The sequence below is a fragment of the Notolepis coatsorum genome (assembly GCF_963971535.1).
Source record: "Notolepis coatsorum genome assembly, chromosome: 3".
Lineage (NCBI taxonomy): Eukaryota > Metazoa > Chordata > Actinopteri > Aulopiformes > Paralepididae > Notolepis > Notolepis coatsorum.
The window spans coordinates 60,161,266-60,181,608 of NC_140167.1; the positions used below are offsets into that span (position 1 = coordinate 60,161,266).

The window sequence follows — 20,343 nt, forward strand, 5'->3', positions numbered from 1 at the left end:
TTCTACCTGTTCATCTAGATTTTATGTGGTTATTATAACTTCAATAAAGACACAGGTCACTACAGTTGAATAACTTGCATATTCCATTCCATCAACATCATGCTGCCTGTCACTTCACCAACAACAACTACTGATATTATTTCCAACTTTTCCGAAAATCTATGAAGATTTCCCTTTAGCACTGAATGCCTATGTTTGATGTTTTAAGGTGCGTAAGCTGGAGTCTGACATCATGCCGATGCAGCAGGCCAACTCTGAGCTGAGTGAGAAGAGCGGCATGCTGCAGGCTGAGAAGAAGATCCTGGACGAGGACATCAGGCGCTGGAAGAACCGCACACAGGTCAGTGAGGAGCTAGAAGAAGAAGAGAAGCACACAGGTCAGTGAGGAGCTAGAAGAAGAAGAGAAGCACACAGGTCAGTGAGGATCTAGAAGAAGAGAAGCACACAGGTCAGTGAGGAGCTAGAAGAAGAAGAAGAAGAAGAGAAGCTCACAGGTCAGTGAGGAGCTAGAAGAAGAAGAGAAGCACACAGGTCAGTGAGGAGCTAGAAGAAGAAGAGAAGCACACAGGTCAGTGAGGAGCTAGAAGAAGAAGAGAAGCACACAGGTCAGTGAGGAGCTAGAAGAAGAAGAGAAGCACACAGGTCAGTGAGGAGCTAGAAGAAGAGAAGCTCACAGGTCAGTGAGGAGCTAGAAGAAGAAGAGAAGCACACAGGTCAGTGAGGAGCTAGAAGAAGAAGAGAAGCACACAGGTCAGTGAGGAGCTAGAAGAAGAGAAGCACACAGGTCAGTGAGGAGCTAGAAGAAGAAGAGAAGCACAGGTCAGTGAGGAGCTAGAAGAAGAAGAGAAGCACACAGGTCAGTGAGGAGCTAGAAGAAGAAGAAGAGAAGCACACAGGTCAGTGAGGAGCTAGAAGAAGAAGAGAAGCACACAGGTCAGTGAGGAGCTAGAAGAAGAAGAGAAGCACACAGGTCAGTGAGGAGCTAGAAGAAGAGAAGCACACAGGTCAGTGAGGAGCTAGAAGAAGAAGAGAAGCACACAGGTCAGTGAGGACCTAGAAGAAGAGAAGCACACAGGTCAGTGAGGAGCTAGAAGAAGAGAAGCACACAGGTCAGTGAGGAGCTAGAAGAAGAAGAGAAGCACAGGTCAGTGAGGAGCTAGAAGAAGAAGAGAAGCACACAGGTCATCTTACACTAAACACACCCTACACACCCCTCTCCCTACACTAAATACACCCCTCTCCCTACACTAAACACACCCCTCTCCCCACACCCTACACACCCCTCTCCCCACACTAAACACACCCCTCTCCCCACACTAAACACACCCCTCTCCCTACACTAAACACACCCCTCTCCCCACACTAAACACACCCTACACACCCCTCTCCCTACACTAAACACACCCCTCTCCCTACACTAAACACACCCTACACACCCCTCTCCCCACACTAAACACACCCCTCTCCCTACACTAAACACACCCCTCTCCCTACACTAAACGCACCCTACACACCCCTCTCCCCACACTAAACACACCCTACACACCCCTCTCCCCACACTAAACACACCCCTCTCCCTACACTAAACGCACCCTACACACCCCTCTCCCCACACTAAACACACCCTACACACCCCTCTCCCCACACTAAACACACCCCTCTCCCTACACTAAACACACCCTACACACTCCTCTCCCCACACTAAACACACCCTACACACCCCTCTCCCCACACTAAACACACCCCTCTCCCTACACTAAACGCACCCTACACACACCTCTCCCCACACTAAACACACCCTACACACTCCTCTCCCCACACTAAACACACCCTACACACTCCTCTCCCCACACTAAACACACCCTACACACTCCTCTCCCCACACTAAACACACCCTACACACCCCTCTCCCCACACTAAACACACCCTACACACTCCTCTCCCCACACTAAACACACCCTACACACTCCTCTCCCCACACTAAACACACCCTACACACTCTTCTCCCCACACTAAACGCACCCTACACACTCCTCTCCCCACACTAAACACACCCTACACACTCCTCTCCCCACACTAAACACACCCTACACACTCCTCTCCCCACACCCTACACACCCCTCTCCCTACACTAAACACAATGGAGCACTAATCACATTCCCACTTACGGGGGGGGGGTGTTTTTACATTAGACTAAACACCCTAAGAATGATTAAAAACATTTGCAGTTACTAAACACTTATTAATCACAAGTAGGGATGGGAATCTGAATTGATTGGGAACCGGTTTCTAATTGTCCCATTCCTGGAATTGCATGCCTCCGTGACTATCGGTTCCTCTTATCGATGCCATGTTTTTCCGACAGTTGCGCATTTAAAAACAATAACGTTAGCGCCACGCATGCAGCCATAGCAGACTATTTGATTCCTTGACTAGGAAAACCTAAAGGGCTCGATATTGCGACAGTCTTGTGTGTGCAGTGAAAACTGAAAGTGCTTTGCATCCTAGTCATTCATTTACATGGTAAAGTAATGTTAGCCGCTAGCTAGCTAAATAGCCATGCTCATTGCAGAGAGACTGAGAGAACACTGAGCTGGCCTTTATTTATACATGTAGGTTATTGCTAACAAATTCTATTTTGCAATAACGACCTGTTGAATGCAACTACAGTTCAATAGATTAAATTAGTTCTCAAATACATAATTTTATTTAAGTGTATAGTTAATTAATTTTACAGTTTTTGTATTTTTATGACATGGGGGCTCAACAATAAATGACCATCAGAAATCTCAAGTTGCATGTTGTTATTCTAACCAGCTTAGTTCTGTTGCATTTCCAATTTATTTATTTTAATTATGAATGTACCAAGAATCGATAAGGGAATCGATAAAGAATCGGATCGATAAGCAGAATCGATAATGGAATCGTATTGATCAATTCTCATCCCTAATCACAAGTAAAAGTTATCAATATGACAAGTGTCAAAGTGACTATGATGAGAGTTATGAATACGGTAGATGTTAAGTGTGGACTATGCAAGAATATATCACAATTCCCACAATCTCCCCGTGAATGGATATCATGATGAAATATTAATCTGATTAATCCAAGAATGTCATATCGCCCAAAGTCGATTGTTGGCCATGTATTGTTCCTTGTGCTCTTGTTCCCTACATGTTAGTGACGCTCACAGCCACATTTTTGTTTTATTAAACTGAAGCATTCAATCCGATCGTTGGATCTGGAACATGTCCACATTTGAAAGCACTGAGTTTGTTCCCCTTTGTGATTCCACAGCAACTGGTGAGCCAGCAGAAAGAGACTGATCCTGACGAGTACAAGCGCCTACACACTGAGAGGGAGGCACACCTGAAACGCCTCCAGCAGCTCAGTGAGGAGAACGGCAGGCTGAAGGCTGAGGTGGCCAGGTGAGGAGGGCCTTGTGGAGAAGCTGACAGTTCTCCGACAGTTCAATGACCTGAACTAAAACTTTTTGTCATAATATACAGATTACACAATACTAATGGAAGAGCCCAGTGGAAACCTCATAGTTAACCCTCGGGAATAAATTGTTACCATCCCAGAGTCTAAAGCAATTTCTATTATTTGTATTATTATTATAAGAAAAACAAATATACCGTGATATATATGGTTTCTGTTAAATTCTTAATATTACCATGATATGCATTTTAAGCCACCCCTACATTAAGTATTATATCATGTGATGTTGACTTCACCTTCCTATGGAACAGATTATCCTTAGTAGGAGATATCCTAGATAAGAAGGTAGGTTGGCTGTCCCTGCCTGCTCGTAGGCTTAATCATTGGTACATCTTCCTCTATAAAGCATTACTTGGACTGTTATCTCTGTACACCCCTTACCGTTGCGTCAAACTCTTCCTCCAGCTTGTGTTCTCAGGACTTTCTATTGTGGGATATTTGTAGATATCCTGATGAAGAATGTTCTCAGTCAACCGAGGCTTGGATAATAACAAGGGTTTATTAACCAAACAGATAGAATTACATAGAGAGAATGGCTGAGGGCTTCCCCCAGGTGATCAGCTGAAATTACCCAGGTAAGAAGAAGACCTCGATTGTGGTCGGGAGGAGCCCTTTATAGTTCAACAAGGGGGGTGTGTGGTCCCATTTGATAGGTCAATTGGGGGGGGGGGGTACAGGTTTGGGGAGAGGAATGTCTTATTCCACAGAGAGGGGGGCGGGGTGTATTTACATGAGGACATATTATACCACAATACTCACTTTTCTTTCTTATAATGTGGGTGAGATTAATGTATAATATACCAGGATTGTTTGGAACAGGTAAAAGTGAAAATAGAAAACAATTAAAATAATTAAAATTTTGGCCGATGTGATGTTGGTTGGCATAACAGTTTAAAATAGAATTATTTACATCTATGATTCATGACATGATCGACTGGACTGCGGTCTGTGTTATTTTGATATCAGAGATGTGGGAATAGATATCACCCTTTTCTTTTATTAATTGCTCAAAATACCTATGTCAATGAGTGGTCCTCAACTCTGATATCAAACCACAATTAACATAAGCTATAGCTGTGCATATATCTTGGCATACCTTCAGTCGTTCATGTCGTGACTCAGGGGAGCTAATGTGATGGTTGTACATACAGGCATCGTAATAAACCAATTAAATACATGCACTGTCTCTGTGTGGTCAGAGTGCACAGGGTGAAAAAACAAAATTGTGTGCATAATTATTAGGAATAGGATTTACACATAAGGCTAATGTGTACAAAAACATTTTAACAACCGTTAACCTGGTGGTTAATAAAACTAACATGATTGATTATGGGAAACTGTTCAAAAATATATATATATGCACATTTTATAATGATTCTTGATGAAATTACTTAGGATCCAGTTGTATTTAACCTGAGTTTGAGTGTCACTTTCATCTGTGATTGCCTCAGTTTTGTTGGTCTTTACTTAGAATCAGGCAATTTTCTCCATTTCTTCTCTATAAATGAGGAGATAAAACGTCTTATGCATCGCTTCTGTATGTAATTTTAGTGCATATACTATCAACTGTTCACCATACAGGTGCAAAACAACAACGTTACATGTCCTCTTCTATGAGAGAATAAACCAACTGATTCTTTCTTGTCTGACAATACAATTTTGTAACCTAAGTAATTCAAATGTGATGTAATACAGTAACGCAGTAAAATTTATATAAATACATAATAATGTGGACAATGTGTGTTCAGAAATCTCTTGGTCCACAGGGCTCTGATGATGTCTCTTCTTGACGATGCAGTCGGGAACATTCACTCCTCCATCATTCAGAGGGGGCCTATAGGAGGTTGTCGTCCACTCCCTGTGTACCTTGTCAAGGGTCACCGGTAGCAGTATACTAGTAGTGGCCTTGCAGACTCTTTTCCTGGAGTCTATGTTGTTCTCCACCACCATCACATGTCTGCCACTGTGCTCACGCTTGACCTTTATCAGGCCTTGAGACATGGCGGTAGGGTGGTCTTGAACGTGCTGTGTGGTGGTTGGTCCCCCGCTCCCCGTCATCGCGGTACCAGAGGGGCGAGGGTTTGCTGGTGTAGTGGCCTGTCTGTAGGACGCTCTCTCTCACACGGATGACAAGCTTATCATCGGAATCCATCTTGATGGTCGGGGCTTTGGTTCCCATCTGCAGGTGATGGGTTTGGTCTGCCGTGGTCTGCAGTGCCGGGGGGGAGGCCGTCAAAGGTTGATCTCCTCTTCGTCAGTGTCTCCTTGGTCAGTCTCCTTCGTGGTCCCCTGCTCCACTTTCTTGGGGACGTCTGTGGGCTGGGTTGGATGGCGGCTCTCCCACGGTTGCTGTCGTCGTCCTGGTTGTGTCCGCAGCTCCTTGGCGGCGTCCCTGGTGGTAGTATGCTGTCGTGGGTCGCTCAGGTCGCTGGGTTGTGTTCCTCCTTGCCTGGTCGCACCGTCGTTCGTGGTTCAGGTCACGCGTCGTCTCACTCGTTCTGTCCTCTCACCAATTTATGATCTGAGGATGATAAAAAACTGCCTTAGAAAACCTCCTCACATAAATGATTCAACGCCTTTCTGCTAAAGAGGAAAATCATTTAGGGTTAATTCAATTCATTGTGTAATACCATCATGCATTTGATATCGTTTGGATCCGATCTTTGCATGGAATCAGAAAATTTCTTTTTATCTTTATAATCTGTGATGTCAAATTGAAGTTGATCTTACCTCAGGATGCGTGCGATGTACCTCAGGATACTTACCTCGCCACGCCTTCTCTGGCGTTATTCACGTCTCAGTGTGGCTTGTCATAATTTAGCATGGGGAAAAAACATAAAATCTAGGCAGCCAGTTAATTTTGCATGAAGAACAATCATTCATTTTCTCGTCTACTCTTAAGTAGTATTAATTTAATTACCTCTAATATACCTTGTGCATTTTGATAATCATTGTGTAAATGATTATCCTGCTTTCAACTGATACAAATAATTCTAACCCTAGCTAACCTTACTGTCATGCATTTGTCCTAATAAACTAACCTACACTGTAGCACTCAACACTTTGATGACCATTGTTACTCAGCTGATAGAGTTGTGCCCTTTTTGATGTCCTGTCATACAGAACCTGTGAGTCGCTTTTGGATAAAAGTGTCAGCTAAATGATCAATGTACGTGTATACCTTGTACATTTAGATAATTGTGTTCCAATTTGGTGGTTGATATTTTGATATTTGCAGTCATGGAAATGTATTAGTTTGTTAACTCTTTCAGTGCCACTCACGAGATTTCTCGTGTTTTTTTATAGGTGGTTGCTAGCCACTCACGAGATTTCTCGGATTTTTTTTTTTTTTTTGCGATCTGAAAAATTATTGCACCGATGATCACTGTGGAAAAAAGCGCCCCCTGTCGTCTCCCAGATGACATAAGTGATTTTGGAATGGACTCAATGAAAATGAATGGGGAAAAAAATCCGGTACTCCACATTTTCCAGTTCACTGATCCAGCCGGGGTTACCAGAGTTCATTCTGGAGCCTCAGATCCCCGTGGATCATAGAGATCTACTGTGTCGCGTTGGATCCATACACGTATCGATTTTTTCGAATGGTGATCAGGAATTGGAATATACCAGTTGGATACCATCTGATGTCAGGTAAGGACTCTATGTTATCAGTGGTAGGATAATCGGAGTAAGTTTGATGAAGTTATAAGCTGTTTTGTGAAATGTCTTCTTTCGGTTTCACTGTAAAACTCCGTGAGGTAATCAACGGAGCGATTATCAGTGCGCGGCCGTAATGTGCTTGCGTGCACGTATAATATTGATCATCTAGCGTTTATTTGAAAACTATTCATAAAAAGGCCGACGAATATCAACGTTGTGGAATATTCCACTAAAAGACGATTTTCATAGAATGCTCCAGAATGAGCTGTTTTTTATATCAAAACGGGGGCTTTTCTAACTGCTCTGAAATGGAAACGACGCGATAAAAAAACAATCTGTCTTCACAGCACTGACTGGAAAATAGTCTTTGATAATGCGATGGGCAGATTAGACACATAGCCATAATTTAAAACATAGATTAGGCGATATTAACGTTAACATTGGCGCCGATGGTGGCATTCAAGCGGTAAAACGGAAAACCAGGCGTGGCACTGAAAGAGTTAAAAGAAGAGTCATGTATGTTATTGGTTATAAACAGAGAATAGAAGGAGGGGATAGCATGCAAGTTATGTTATTTTGTTAGTATGGGAAATATGGTGCCTTTCATGACTGCAAATTCATCACTTGTCTCTGATTCATGTTGACTAAGTGGTTCTCTGTTGGTCCACCAAGTCTGTGGTCAGAGTGTAGGCATACCCTGTGGGTTTCAAGTGCCCATCCTAAATAGTGTCTGCTATCGTCTCACATATGATTTCCCTTTAGCTCCAAACTGCTTTGTTCTAATGTAGATTAACTCAGTCCCTTTTTGTCTCTTGATTGTCTGTTTGCTTCTTGTAAACACAATTTACATGTGGGTGTTTGGATGCAAATTTGTTTTAAATGGTCAATCGATTGTCTCTCAGCTCCACACCATCTTCGGTTGACATGCAAATTGTTGGAGTTTCAGTCTTTTGTGATACAAGTGTGTTTAAACACTGCTTTGTAATTCAATTTAGAGGTAAATCCGTCTGCCTCTCCTGATTGTCTGCTTGCTTCCTGTAAACACAAAAATATGTTAGTGACGCTTTGACTGTCTGGGTTGTGTTGATTAGAATCCTATTTAAAACTAGCTTTATGTGACTTATAATGTGTAAATTAAAGCAACATAAACACTCAAGTGATCTGAGATAGTTGTAATTTACTGTAACTGAGATGATAGTTGTGTATGTAGTTTCTACGTCAAATGTATATGCTCTCTTTTCTTGACTCCTTTATATCACAAACAGTACTGAATTTGCAAATCTGGTATGTCATAAATGTATAGATGTAGCAGTACTGACTATCTGTATGTCATGTATGTCATAATATGTCCTGATGAATTGAAAATGAGGGACCCTGATGTAAACAAATCTGGTATGTCATAAATGTATAGATGTAGCAGTACTGACTATCTGTATGTCATGTATGTCATAATATGTCCTGATGAATTGAAAATGGGGGACCCTGATGTAAACAAATCGAAAGTCTCTCTCTGGTCTGCATCCCCTTAACAATTGTGTGTATTGAGCTGTACTGTATTGTACCCATTCTGCAATCTGTTAATAAAGTTTTCAATCAATCAATCAATCAAAGCATGTATATTTATGATTTTCATACTCACCGGGGAAAGCTGTTGTGTTGACGTCGTATATTATAATCGAATAGTGGTTCCAGAGGCTGTAGCACGTTACGTGTCGTCAATGCAATGTTCGGTTCGTTTCTCCGGTGGTCTGGGATAATGCACTCTGGAAACACTCTTCTGCATCTCGCCACTGCAACTCAACATTTTCCAATAGCAGCGCGCACATACATATACAAATAAAACATATACTACACGTGGATTTCACGCACCCTCGGCCTTGGGCACATTAAATTTTACGTTCGCCTATGGATAGTTTTATATAAAATCATAACTTCACGGCGCGCATAGCGTGACGTCATCGCTCCAAGCGACGTTCGTGCGTTCTCATTCGCCTCGGAAATAACGCTTTTGTAATTCATACAGTATTTTTCCCACAAGCTCTCAATAGCCTGGAATTCCTAAACCAGCGTTTTGTTACCGAATGAACGCGCCTGTGCATATGTGAAACGTAAACAAACTGAAACGATAAAACTATACTGCCCCAAATGGTCGTTCCCGTGGGCCGGTTTTGTTGATTCCGGAAATTACTATCCTAGTTTGTCCCGTGAGTTGCACCTCAATGTTATTCTCTGTATAACGGTACTAGTCTCTCAATGCTCGGCGCTATATCAGTCGGCATATTGTGCGCATACAAACGAGACTTTAAACAGACGAACAAACATTAATACATATAAGTTAACGTGTGTGTATATCTGACTGTATTGGATCGCTGTACGTTTAGTCGACCAGCATCTGCTGCGACAAGGCATTTATCCCTTGATATACCTATACATCGTTATTAAAGTCATAACGACCGAGCCTGACTTCGAAATTTACCAGCGATATATTAGATTATATATACCTTTTAATCATACTCTCGGTCCCTTCGACCCGCGACTAATGTCCCGTTAAATGTACATTCACGTACTGCCGAGGCATCGCCGGTCATCTTCCCGCTATCTGTATAATCAATTGGAATTCAATCCAAATACATCGTTTTCAGGAATGGAAGAGATTGTGGGCTTAGTTTGAGGTTGAAACAATGAATATTATGACGCTACTCTGGTAATTAATAGGTTCCAATAGAGTAGCGTTTTCCAAGGATATCACATCATAATAAGCCCACGTTTCTTGCCTTGTTGCATATAGGCATCAGCTAGACTTGGGTAAGCAATTCAACAACCTTATTTTGTGCCCTAACTTTCGGTTTGGCAACAGCTCAAATCCGGGAATAGCACTAACAACCCATCCTTTCAGAACATCTGTCCAGATAAGGACCCAGGTACACGCGTTTCCCCGGTACGATTCTCAATACAGATCAGATATATTAATGCACATTATTCTTACTCAGCCATGATCTCAATATTTGACAACATTCTGTAATATTCACCTGGCACAGAGAAAAGCGGAAAGGTTTTAATTCCTTGCCATACATTTTTGGTCGACCATCCTATTATACTCACTTTTCTCTGTATAGCTGAAACAATACAGCACGCCGGTAGGACGCAAGAAGGTCCGTCACAAGTTCGTAGACGCCAATTGTGGGATATTTGTGGATATCCTGATGAAGAATGTTCTCAGTCAACCGAGGTTTGGATAATAACAAAGGTTTATTAACCAAACAGATAGTAAGTACATAGAGAGAATGGCTGAGGGCTTCCCCCAGGTGATCAGCTGAAATGACCCAGGTAAGAAGACCTCGATTGTGGTCGGGAGGAGCCCTTTATAGTTCAACAAGGGGGGTGTGTGGTCCCATTTGATAGGTCAATTGGGGGGGGGGGTACAGGTTTGGGGAGAGGAATGTCTTATTCCACAGAGAGGGGGGGGGGTGTATTTACATGAGGACATATTATACCACACTATCCACCTCAGTCCCACAAGTTCGCACTGAGTTTGGGAAGAGGGATTTTGTGTACTCTGCTCAGTTTACCTGGAATGGACTTTGTAGGAGCCAAAGCTATATATTTAGGTTATTGTATTATATGAATGTTTATTTTTATAACCTTACATTGAAACGGCATTAGGAATATTGATTGGATTTAGATAGTCATTGAACTTTGTCTCTATATATAGTCCACAATTCTCTCAGAACAGGCAGTGTGTAGCTTGAAACAGGACTGAACAGATAGACTAAACAACATGGACTGAAGCCTGCATTTCTCAACCAAGGCGCCAAGCCTACCGTTTTGCTGTGGAAAGAGCCGGCAAGTTCATTTACGGCTTTCCAGTGTGGAGGAATTTTCATGTGTCGAGTCAGCTGTGATTTTGGAGACTGGGAAAATACAGTTTTCTTACCTTGTAGTAGTGACGTGAATATTTAGGAAAATAGCTTTAGGACCACTTCTGTAAAGAAAGACTTCACTGTGGAAGAGAAATAAACCATTTGGATATCTTTGTTTTACACTGGAGCGGCTGTGGACATTATTTTTCTTTATCAACGAACGTACTAAAAACAATCTCTTAAACTCCAGGCTTTTATTACTTTGCACAGTTTTAAAACACTAATTACTGGCCTTTTAATGACCGATATATGGGAGTGTGCAAATGCTTCTCAGGCATTTGCTCTCCCGGGCTCCTGCTTGCTATTTTTATCTTTATCTTTTTCTCTTTTGTCTATGTTCATTTACGTTATGTTTGTATGGTTGTTTGTTGTTGTTTTTATGTCTGTTGCTAGAAAAAGAGCTATTTGAGCTCAAGCTTCTTACCTGGTGAAATAAAGGTTAAATAAAATTTAAAAAATCCATGGTCCCAACAATGTGTAGGTAGATGCATTTTGAAGATACAATTCCACTTATCATCAATGCTTTAACATTTTCTCTCTTTCTCCCTTCATCCCTCGTTCTCTCCACCTGCCTCTCCTGGTCCCCCCTGCAGGAGCGGCGGCTCGGTCACCTCTCTGCAGAGCCAGCTGCAGGGCCTGCGCGAAGCCATGGGGAAGATCACAGAGGAGAGGAACCAGCTGAGGAGGGAGGTGGAGGCTAAGAACCTGGACCTCCAGGAGAAACTGAGGACGATGAACCAGGTGAAGAAGATCGGACGCCGCTACAAGACTCAGTTTGACGAGCTCAAGTTGGAACACGACAAGGTAAAGATAAAGAGGTGTTGCTTTTATTGTTCCTGTATTTCAGAGACACTGGTTGTGTTAAATAATGATGGTCCCAGTTTCCTGCCTCCAGTCAAGGAAACTATAAGGAAGGGTCATCACGTCAAAATACCAGTGTTCTATGCTCTGCTTGGTGGCAGACTTTGGTGCCAGTTCTATTGAAGCCTGTATTAAAATTATAAATATTCAAGCTATCTGAGGAAACTAATATATCAAACGTTAGCTAGTTGACAAAGCAACAAATTGCTGATGATTCTGACATCTGGGGTAATAACCTGTTTAAATGAGGAGATGACTGATCCCATTCAACTCTATGTCGGCAGAATTGAATGTTTTCACACTTGGCACCATTTCACGCGCTACACAGTGATGTGATGACCCTTCCTTCTTTTATAGTTTCCTTGCCTCCAGTCCTTATTTTCCTGATAATTGTGTGGTTCCTATCACATTGCTGTGATGGTGCATTCAAATACAGCATGATGCAAAGTTTAGAGGCAGTGCAAAGACATACATAGTCAATTGAAAGACACAAATGGAGACTAACAAACGCTGCTTCACTCCAGGCGGCATGAGCCGTGTTGAAAATATTTCAACTCGAGCAACAAATCCGCCAGGCGAGATGGAGCAAATAAAGGTACCGTATATCTTAACAATGAATATGAAATAAAATGCTGTGAATGCTCTGTGGTATATACGTAGATATCGAATGGGTTACATTTAGACACTTTAAACAATGCCACCGCTGAGATCAAACGCATGACTTCACGCCAGTTTAGCTAGTTATCAACTGATGCGAGTAAAGTAAGACAATATTTCTCTTGGCATTGTATCTGAACGTACAGTAAAGAGGATTCATAAAAGAAGTGGTATGCTGCACATGCAGTTGTAGATCACACCACACGGCTGTTTTTTTCCCTTTACTATAGTTAGTATTCACATCTATTCAAGCTTATCTTGTATTCAAACTGTCGCAGAGTTTTAATGCCCATTTTTCCAGTCATTACAGTAATTTTCACCCCATAAAGAACAGTATAATCAGATAGAAGAGAATAAACTGTTTTTGTTCTAAGAACAATTATGACCTGATGTGATGGTAAAGTATCAATCTAGTTTAACACTTTGGGTGCCGGGAAACGCTTAAACACGCCATTCCCGGCCATGCTCAAGTTGCCGAAGATGCTTTACAGCGTCTTTAATATCAATATTTCAAAAATCTGGGATCGGATTCATATGTCCCCTCCGCTGGCCTGAGATCCACCAGGGGGACCCACTGAGCTCTCTGGCGGTTCAGGAGCGCCATCTGGTGGTCGATCGGCGCAATCGCTTAACAGGAAGTGCCATAGAGGTTGTGCTGGACGGCCGTATTACTTCCGGGCACTCGCTATAGGTCCCGGCATTCTAGCTCGTCACAATACACAGCGATCGATTGCCAATAACTCGATAAACAACATGATTTGGACGTATATACCATTATACAAGCTGGAGATGGACCGGGTAAATCTACATCCCATAATGATAAAATTTCTACTCTACGATGATCGCCCAACGGCGCGCGGAGACTGGGGTGAGTTTTAGCGTGTAAAGTTACCGTCTTCGATACTAACTGCTATTATCAACATTTGACCCACATTAGATGATTGGTATAACGCTGCCCACGGAATTATAAACGCCCCCTAGCCCATCCGGTCAACATCAGATGACGTGTAGTAACTTCTAGAAGTACGTCTAGTTGGAATTTTCTATATCGCGCTGATTGCCATAAAACTGTATTGCATCATCAATATAATGTATTTGGGGCTATAGATCACGTTCTGGAGAAAGCTGCAGAAAGCGATGAAAACATACTTATACATTAGACCATACTTTACTATGAATATGTGAATGAAAAAGTTTAACGTTGCTACACAATGAACAATACATATAGGACTTTGAATGGGCCCTAATAATGGCAATGTAGCAATAGAATTTAAAAAGTTATAGCCCTGCAAAGAAGGGGACTTTCTCTATAGACAAATAGAGCCGGCAACCTACGGTTGATAATGAATTTAACCCATGGCAGCCAAAGTGTTAATTGAGTGTGTTGTGTTTCCTCCAGTTGGTGGCTGAGGCAGCAGCAGGTCCATCCCAGGAGCAGGAGGCCCGGCAGGCTTCAGCCCAGGAGTTCCAGGGACTGAGAGACTCCCTGGGCCAGACCCAGACCAGAACCAGAGAGCTGGAGGGACAAGTGGAGAACCTGAACAAGGTGGGACGTCATCTGAACTGATTTATTTAACTGTTCTTTTAACCTCTTAAACCCTAGCCCTATTTTCAGAAAATCTGCCTAAAAATACACAAGTAAATGGAAAATTGCTCCACTTCTACAAGGCCCATTTGCATGTTCTTGGTATCTAGGGACATCTATGGATCTCAGGTAATGTATTCCCAGTGTCAGAAATATTGCACATCTATGGATCGGACCAAATATCCCCTTTCCAATGGCAGAGTTCAATCTGGATTTAGTATCACCAGGCATGCAGCAAAAACCGTGAATGAAATCTACTGTAAGTAGTACATAACTTTTTTTATAATTTAAATTTCTCCGCTATTTTTCATCAGATTGCAACGCCGTTTTTTGCTAGTCAAGTCGAGTCAATTTTATTTATATAGCACACTTTGGCAGCTGGCACCAAAGTGCTTCACAGGCAGGTTGATAAAAACAAAATAATGTGATGCAAGATATAAGATTAAAAACATAGTAAAGCAATGAAAGTAATAAAAACAAAATAATATGATGCAAGATATAAGATTAAAAACATAGTAAAGCAATGAAAGTAATCAAAACAGTTAGGACACAGTAAAACAAAGAGGATAGAAGGGCCAGGGGTCTAGTGGTGATTAAGTGGGGGGGAAGGCCAAGGAGAACAGGTAGGTTTTTAAAAGTGATTTAAAAGCCTGCACGGTCTGGGCGGTCCGTACGCTGAGGGGGAGGCTGTTCCACAATCTAGGCGCTGCCGTGGAGAAAGCTCTGTCTCCCCTAGTCTTGAGCCTAGTTCTAGGCACCACCAATAGCAGCTGGTCAGCTGATCTGAGGGATCGGTGGGGGGTGTGGCGGTGCAAGAGCTCGGACAGATAGGGAGGAGCCGTGCCATTTAGTGATCTCTACCTTCACAGAAATTCTAATTTATGACCATAACGTTCAGGTTTGTTCCACCCGTGAGATATGATCCCGAAAATAAAGAGGAAAAAATAAACTGAAAGCCCATCGAAAGCCCTGGGTCTCTTCTCTCAAAAGACAACACTCAAGTTAGGTTGCGCCAAATCCTCGAGTCAATCCTCGCCTTTTTCCGACTCTATGCCCTGAGATTTCTATAACTCATATTTCACTAATAAAACTTAAAACCATTGGTAAACAAACGTAGTGCTGAAAATATACACTTTGACTGCTGTTTTGACAGGGTTAGGGTCTTTACTCTTAGCTACATTTGAAGAAAAAAATATGCAACATTAATTCATACATTCTGTAGAGATGGATTTATGGCGTGATGTCATTCTCGTACCGGTACCGGAACGCTCAAGCTTAAGAAGTTAAGCAATTAGTCTCTTTGCATACAATATTGTCTTATCAAGGGATACCTTCAAATGGAATCGAAGAGTTCCCCTTGCTAACTGACCCAACATACAAAAAAAAAGCAGCCATACAAGAAATGCCAGTTACAGATGCTAGACACCCCTCTCCCTACACTAAACACACCCTAGACACCCCTCTCCTCACACTAAACACACCCTAGACACCCCTCTCCTCACACTAAACACACCCTAGACACACCCCTCTTCCCACACTAAACACACCCCTAGGGTACATTAACCGCCTTTTAAAAATTACAACAGTACTGAAGCAATAACTAATTTCCTACTTTTTTTCCATTGCTTTTTTGTGCTGTCCTGATCGTAATACTGACTGATTCTCTCTGTTTCCAGGCGTTAACGGAGCGCGAGGCAGAGGTGCGCGCGTGCCAGGAGCAGTCCTTCAGGCTGCCGGCTGAGCTGTCCAGGTTGAGGCAGGAACTCCAGGACAAGGCCTCTCAGGAGGACACACTCAGACAGCAGATGACCGACAAGGAGGAGAAGACCAGGAAGCTTGTTGTTGGAGCTAAGCAGAAGATCAACCAGCTGAATGGTGAGAGGTTCTTGGCCGGGAGGGGGCTGATGGAGGCCGTTCACTGAATTATTTTAACGCCCATTTGGGGTGACAATGGCTCAGGAGGTAGAGCAGTCGTCTGGTAATCGGAAGGTTCCTGATTCGATGACGGCTCCTCCCGGCAGCCTGTCTTAAGTGTCTTTGAGCAAGACTCTTAACCCCTAACTGCTCCTGATGAGCAGGTTGGCACCTTGCATGGTTGCCTCTGCCATCGATGTGCAAATGTGTGAATGGGTGAGGCACAAGTTGTAAAGTCACAGTGGAACATAATATCATGTTTTTTACAGTGTTTTACTTACTCAACCACTGCACAGAAATTAGCCATTTTCTTTCAAAAGTGGTTACCAATGGCTACAGCCAGGCGGTCATGGTGGAAGAAAGACTGCTACACAAACATTACGTGCAAGGCCTCTTAGAGATGCACCAATCCTGATACTTGGTTTTGATATTCGGGTCACTGATTGGTGTCTGTATGTATGTACGTGTGTTTTTCTTTCACAGCTATATAACTAGCCATTTTTCTTATCTAATACATTCAACTTCATAGCCAAAGACCTATACAGACAAATTGTATTCATATTAATTAAAGACTTGCATCACAGACCAGATAGTAGTGTAGTAACGACCAAGATGTCAACCTCCAAGATTTGCAACTTGGGGACTGGGGTGTGGATGTGAGCTGCATCTCTGTCTCCTTGCTATCTCTTTGAGTGCTTCTACTTTATTTACTTTATACACATACTTGTTATCTCTCCAGCCAAAGTGGAGCAACTGCAGAAGGAGATCGAGGAGCTGAAGCAGCAGAGGGAGGAGCTGGAGGTGCGGGTGGGAGCGCTCAAGTCTCAGTACGAGGGCCGCCTGAACCGGCAGGAGAGGGAACTCCGGGACCTCCGGGAGCAGCAGGAGAGACAGGAACAGCGGGATGAGCCCCCCGAGGCAGGCCCCAGTAAGGTGAGACTACTGGGAGAACTGGGCCCCGAGGCAGGCCCCAGCAAAGTGAAACTACTGTCGCCAAGACAGGCCCTAGCAAGGTGACACTACTGTCGTTAAGGCAGGCCCCAGCAAGGTGACACTACTGTCGCCAAGGCAGGCCCCAGCAAGGTGACACTACTGTCGCCAAGGCAGGCCCCAGCAAAGTGAGAGTAGTGGGAGTTGATGAACATTGTTACTCTGCTGATAGAGTTGTGCCCTTCCTGATGACTTGTCGTACAGAACTTGTAAGTCGCTTTGGATAAAAGCGTCAGCTAAATGACTAAATGTAAATGGGTGAACTGGGATGGTAGATCTCATCTCAAAACCTCCCAGTCTAGTTGCAGGCTTGTTGATCACCAACACGCTACATGTTGCTGTTGCTATTTAATTTTAAAACCAGGGAAATTGTTACCGTATTTACTCTGGAATGTGGCATGGTCAACCCCAGCAAGGTCAGACCTCTTGGGAGAGCTTTGATGAATGGCTGTTTCACAAGGGGATGGAAGTTGACTAGTCTGCTAGCAGTTGACTGGTATTTATTTTACAGATGCCTGTAGAATTGTATATGAAATTTGTTCCCAGTTCAGTCAGATGGTAGAACTATCAGCACCACCACGACAACTTGTGTGTGTGTACTGCAGCAGTTGTGAAGCTATAGACCTTTTCAAAGGATGTAAACAATCTAAAAGGACCATGTTTATTTCCCATCGCAATGTTTGCTAGTACAATAGCTGACATGAAATTCACTTGGGTCCAAGCTTATCCCCTAGCAACGGAATCCTATTGTAATTTTCCCCCTCTGTGTCCTGCTCCCACCAGACCCAGGACCAGCAGAGGAGCACGGAGCAGAGACAGATGAAGACCACGCCCGCCGCAGACAGGGGCAGGTATGATGCATCATATTTATCATTCACATACCGATAAGATCCAGCAATGAAACGCCAAATGATAAAACATTTTGTTGACAGATCTCTCATATACCGTATCAACTCGTAACAGCCATTGTTTTTCACATAGCAACCGTAGTATCTTCCAACATGGAGGGAAAATGGCTATTCCGAACATTCTGTGCAAGGCCTCTCAAAGCAAAAACCAACGTGCGTGCCCTGATTCATGGTGATGGTGTTTTTCCCTCAGCGCCAGCGCCTCCGAGCCCCCCACTGCCAACATCAAACCAACCCCCCTGGTGGCTACAGGCAGCAAGCAGCCCGTCAACCCAGGGAACAAGCCCACTCCGAGGGCCAGCATCAGGCCCATGATCACCCCGGCCACCGTGCCCACCCCCACGCCCACCGCCACAGTCATGCCCACCACACAGGTGGAGAGCCAGGAATGTAAGTGGAAACGGACACATGGAAAACCAAACATGACGAACGTACAACTTATTATTATGGGCTACTCTACCAAGTAGGGCTGACCCCTATTAATCGATTAGTCGACTAATCGGTCGAAAGGAGCCGTAGTCGACTGGCCAACCTCTTAGTCGAATATAATAAAAAAAATAAAAAATATTTTAAAAAAATTCTTCTTTCCAAAAGAAAATAGGCCTAGAAGCGTGGCTAACGCTAATGGCACACATACCAGAGGCGAACTGCCTACGAAAACAGGCACAGAGTCACTGAAAGAGGATTTCACCCATCTAATGAACACACTACATTTACATTTACATTTAGTCATTTAGCTGACGCTTTTATCCAAAGCGACTTACAAGTTCTGTACGACAAGCCATCAGGAAGAGCACAACTCTATCAGCTGAGTAACAATGTTCATCAAAGTGTTGAGTGCTACAGTGTAGGTTAGTTTATTAGGACAAGTGCATGACAGTATGGTTAGTTAGGGTTAGATTTTTTTTTTTTTTTTTTTTTTTTTAATTCAGATAATGGTTGAAGAAGTGAGTCTTTAGTCGACGGCGAAAGATTGGACGTGTTTCGGCTGTCCTAACTGGGGTGGGTAGTTCATTCCACCATTGTGGGGCAAGGACTGAGAATAGGCGACTTCTCTTTGATGACCCTCCCGGAGCTTGGATAGGAGTAGGTCTGAGGCGGCCAGAAGATGCAGAGCGTAGGGGTCTTGAGGGTGTGTAGTTAGAGACCATTGACCGGAGGTAGGCGGGAGCAGTTCCCTTTGCCGCACGGTATGCTAGGTCAAGGGCCTTGAAGCGGATTCGTGCAGCAATGGGGAGCCAGTGCAGGTCCCTAAGAAGTGGGGTGACATGGGCCGACTTCGGTAGGTTTGAGATCAGGCGGGCCGCTGCGTTCTGAATGAGTTGAAGAGGCTTAGTGGCAGTGGCCGGGAGGCCAGCGAGCAGTGCGTTGCAGTAGTCGAGGCGGGAGATGACTGTTGATTGGACGAGGAGTTGGGTGGCTTCTTTTGTCAGGAAGGGGCGTATCCTTCTGACGTTGCTCAGGAGGAATCGGCAGGTTCTGGTTGTCGCTGCGATGTGAGCAGAGAAGTTCAACTGGTCGTCGAGGACAACACCAAGGTTCTTGGCGGTCGGGGACGCGGTCACAGCTGCATTCTCGACTGTGATGGAAAGGTCGGTCAGGGGGGAGGATTTGGCCGGCAGGTGGAGCAATTCTGTTTTGCTTAGGTTCAGTTTGAGGTGGTTGGTCGTCATCCAGGCGGAGATGTCGGACAGACAGGCCGAGATCCGCTCAGAGACGTGGATATCTGAGGGAGGGAAGGAGAGGAAGAGTTGAGTATCGTCGGCATAACAGTGGTAGGAGAAGCCATGAGACGTGATAATGTTACCCAGTGATTTAGTGTAGAGGGAGAAGAGAAGGGGTCCTAAAACCGAGCCCTGGGGGACACCCGTCCGCAGGGGGCGGGTGGCCGACAGGGTCCCTCTCCATGACACTTGGTAGGAGCGGTCATTGAGGTATGATGACAACCATGTCAGCGCAGAGCCAGCCACTCCCATTCCTGCGAGGGCCGCGAGGAGGATCTGGTGGTTGACTGTGTCGAAGGCTGCAGATAGATCTAGGAGAATCAGGACAGAGGAGAGGCCTTTCGCTTTTGCTAAGTGAAGTGCCTCTGTGACCGCAATGAGGGCTGTCTCTGTGGAGTGACCAGTCCTGAAGCCTGACTGATTAGGGTCTAGGAGGTCATTCTGTAAGAGATAAGCAGTAAGTTGGTTGGATACAGCACGTTCAAGTGTTTTAGAAAGGAAGGAGAGAAGAGAGACAGGACGGTAGTTGCCTATGACGGTAGGGTTCAGGGATGGTTTTTTTATGAGGGGCGTGACTCTGGCTTGTTTTAGGGAGGTGGGGACCACCCCCGAGTTGAGTGAGG

The 20,343-nt window shown here is 43.9% G+C and overlaps 1 protein-coding gene across 2 annotated transcripts in view; it reads left to right on the plus strand.

Moving 5' to 3' along the window:
- Positions 1–20,343, plus strand: part of tprb (translocated promoter region b, nuclear basket protein) — a gene marked incomplete at its 5' end in the record, with an annotated part of 107,004 nt that overhangs the window by 52,771 nt on the left and 33,890 nt on the right. For both annotated transcript variants that reach the window (XM_084310985.1, XM_084310986.1), the window contains 8 exons: positions 209–340; positions 3,298–3,428; positions 11,675–11,885; positions 13,999–14,145; positions 15,861–16,059; positions 16,838–17,031; positions 17,872–17,939; positions 18,190–18,386. In XM_084310985.1, the coding sequence (XP_084167111.1) occupies positions 209–340; positions 3,298–3,428; positions 11,675–11,885; positions 13,999–14,145; positions 15,861–16,059; positions 16,838–17,031; positions 17,872–17,939; positions 18,190–18,386 (1,279 nt within the window). The remainder of the gene's footprint in view (positions 1–208; positions 341–3,297; positions 3,429–11,674; positions 11,886–13,998; positions 14,146–15,860; positions 16,060–16,837; positions 17,032–17,871; positions 17,940–18,189; positions 18,387–20,343) is intronic.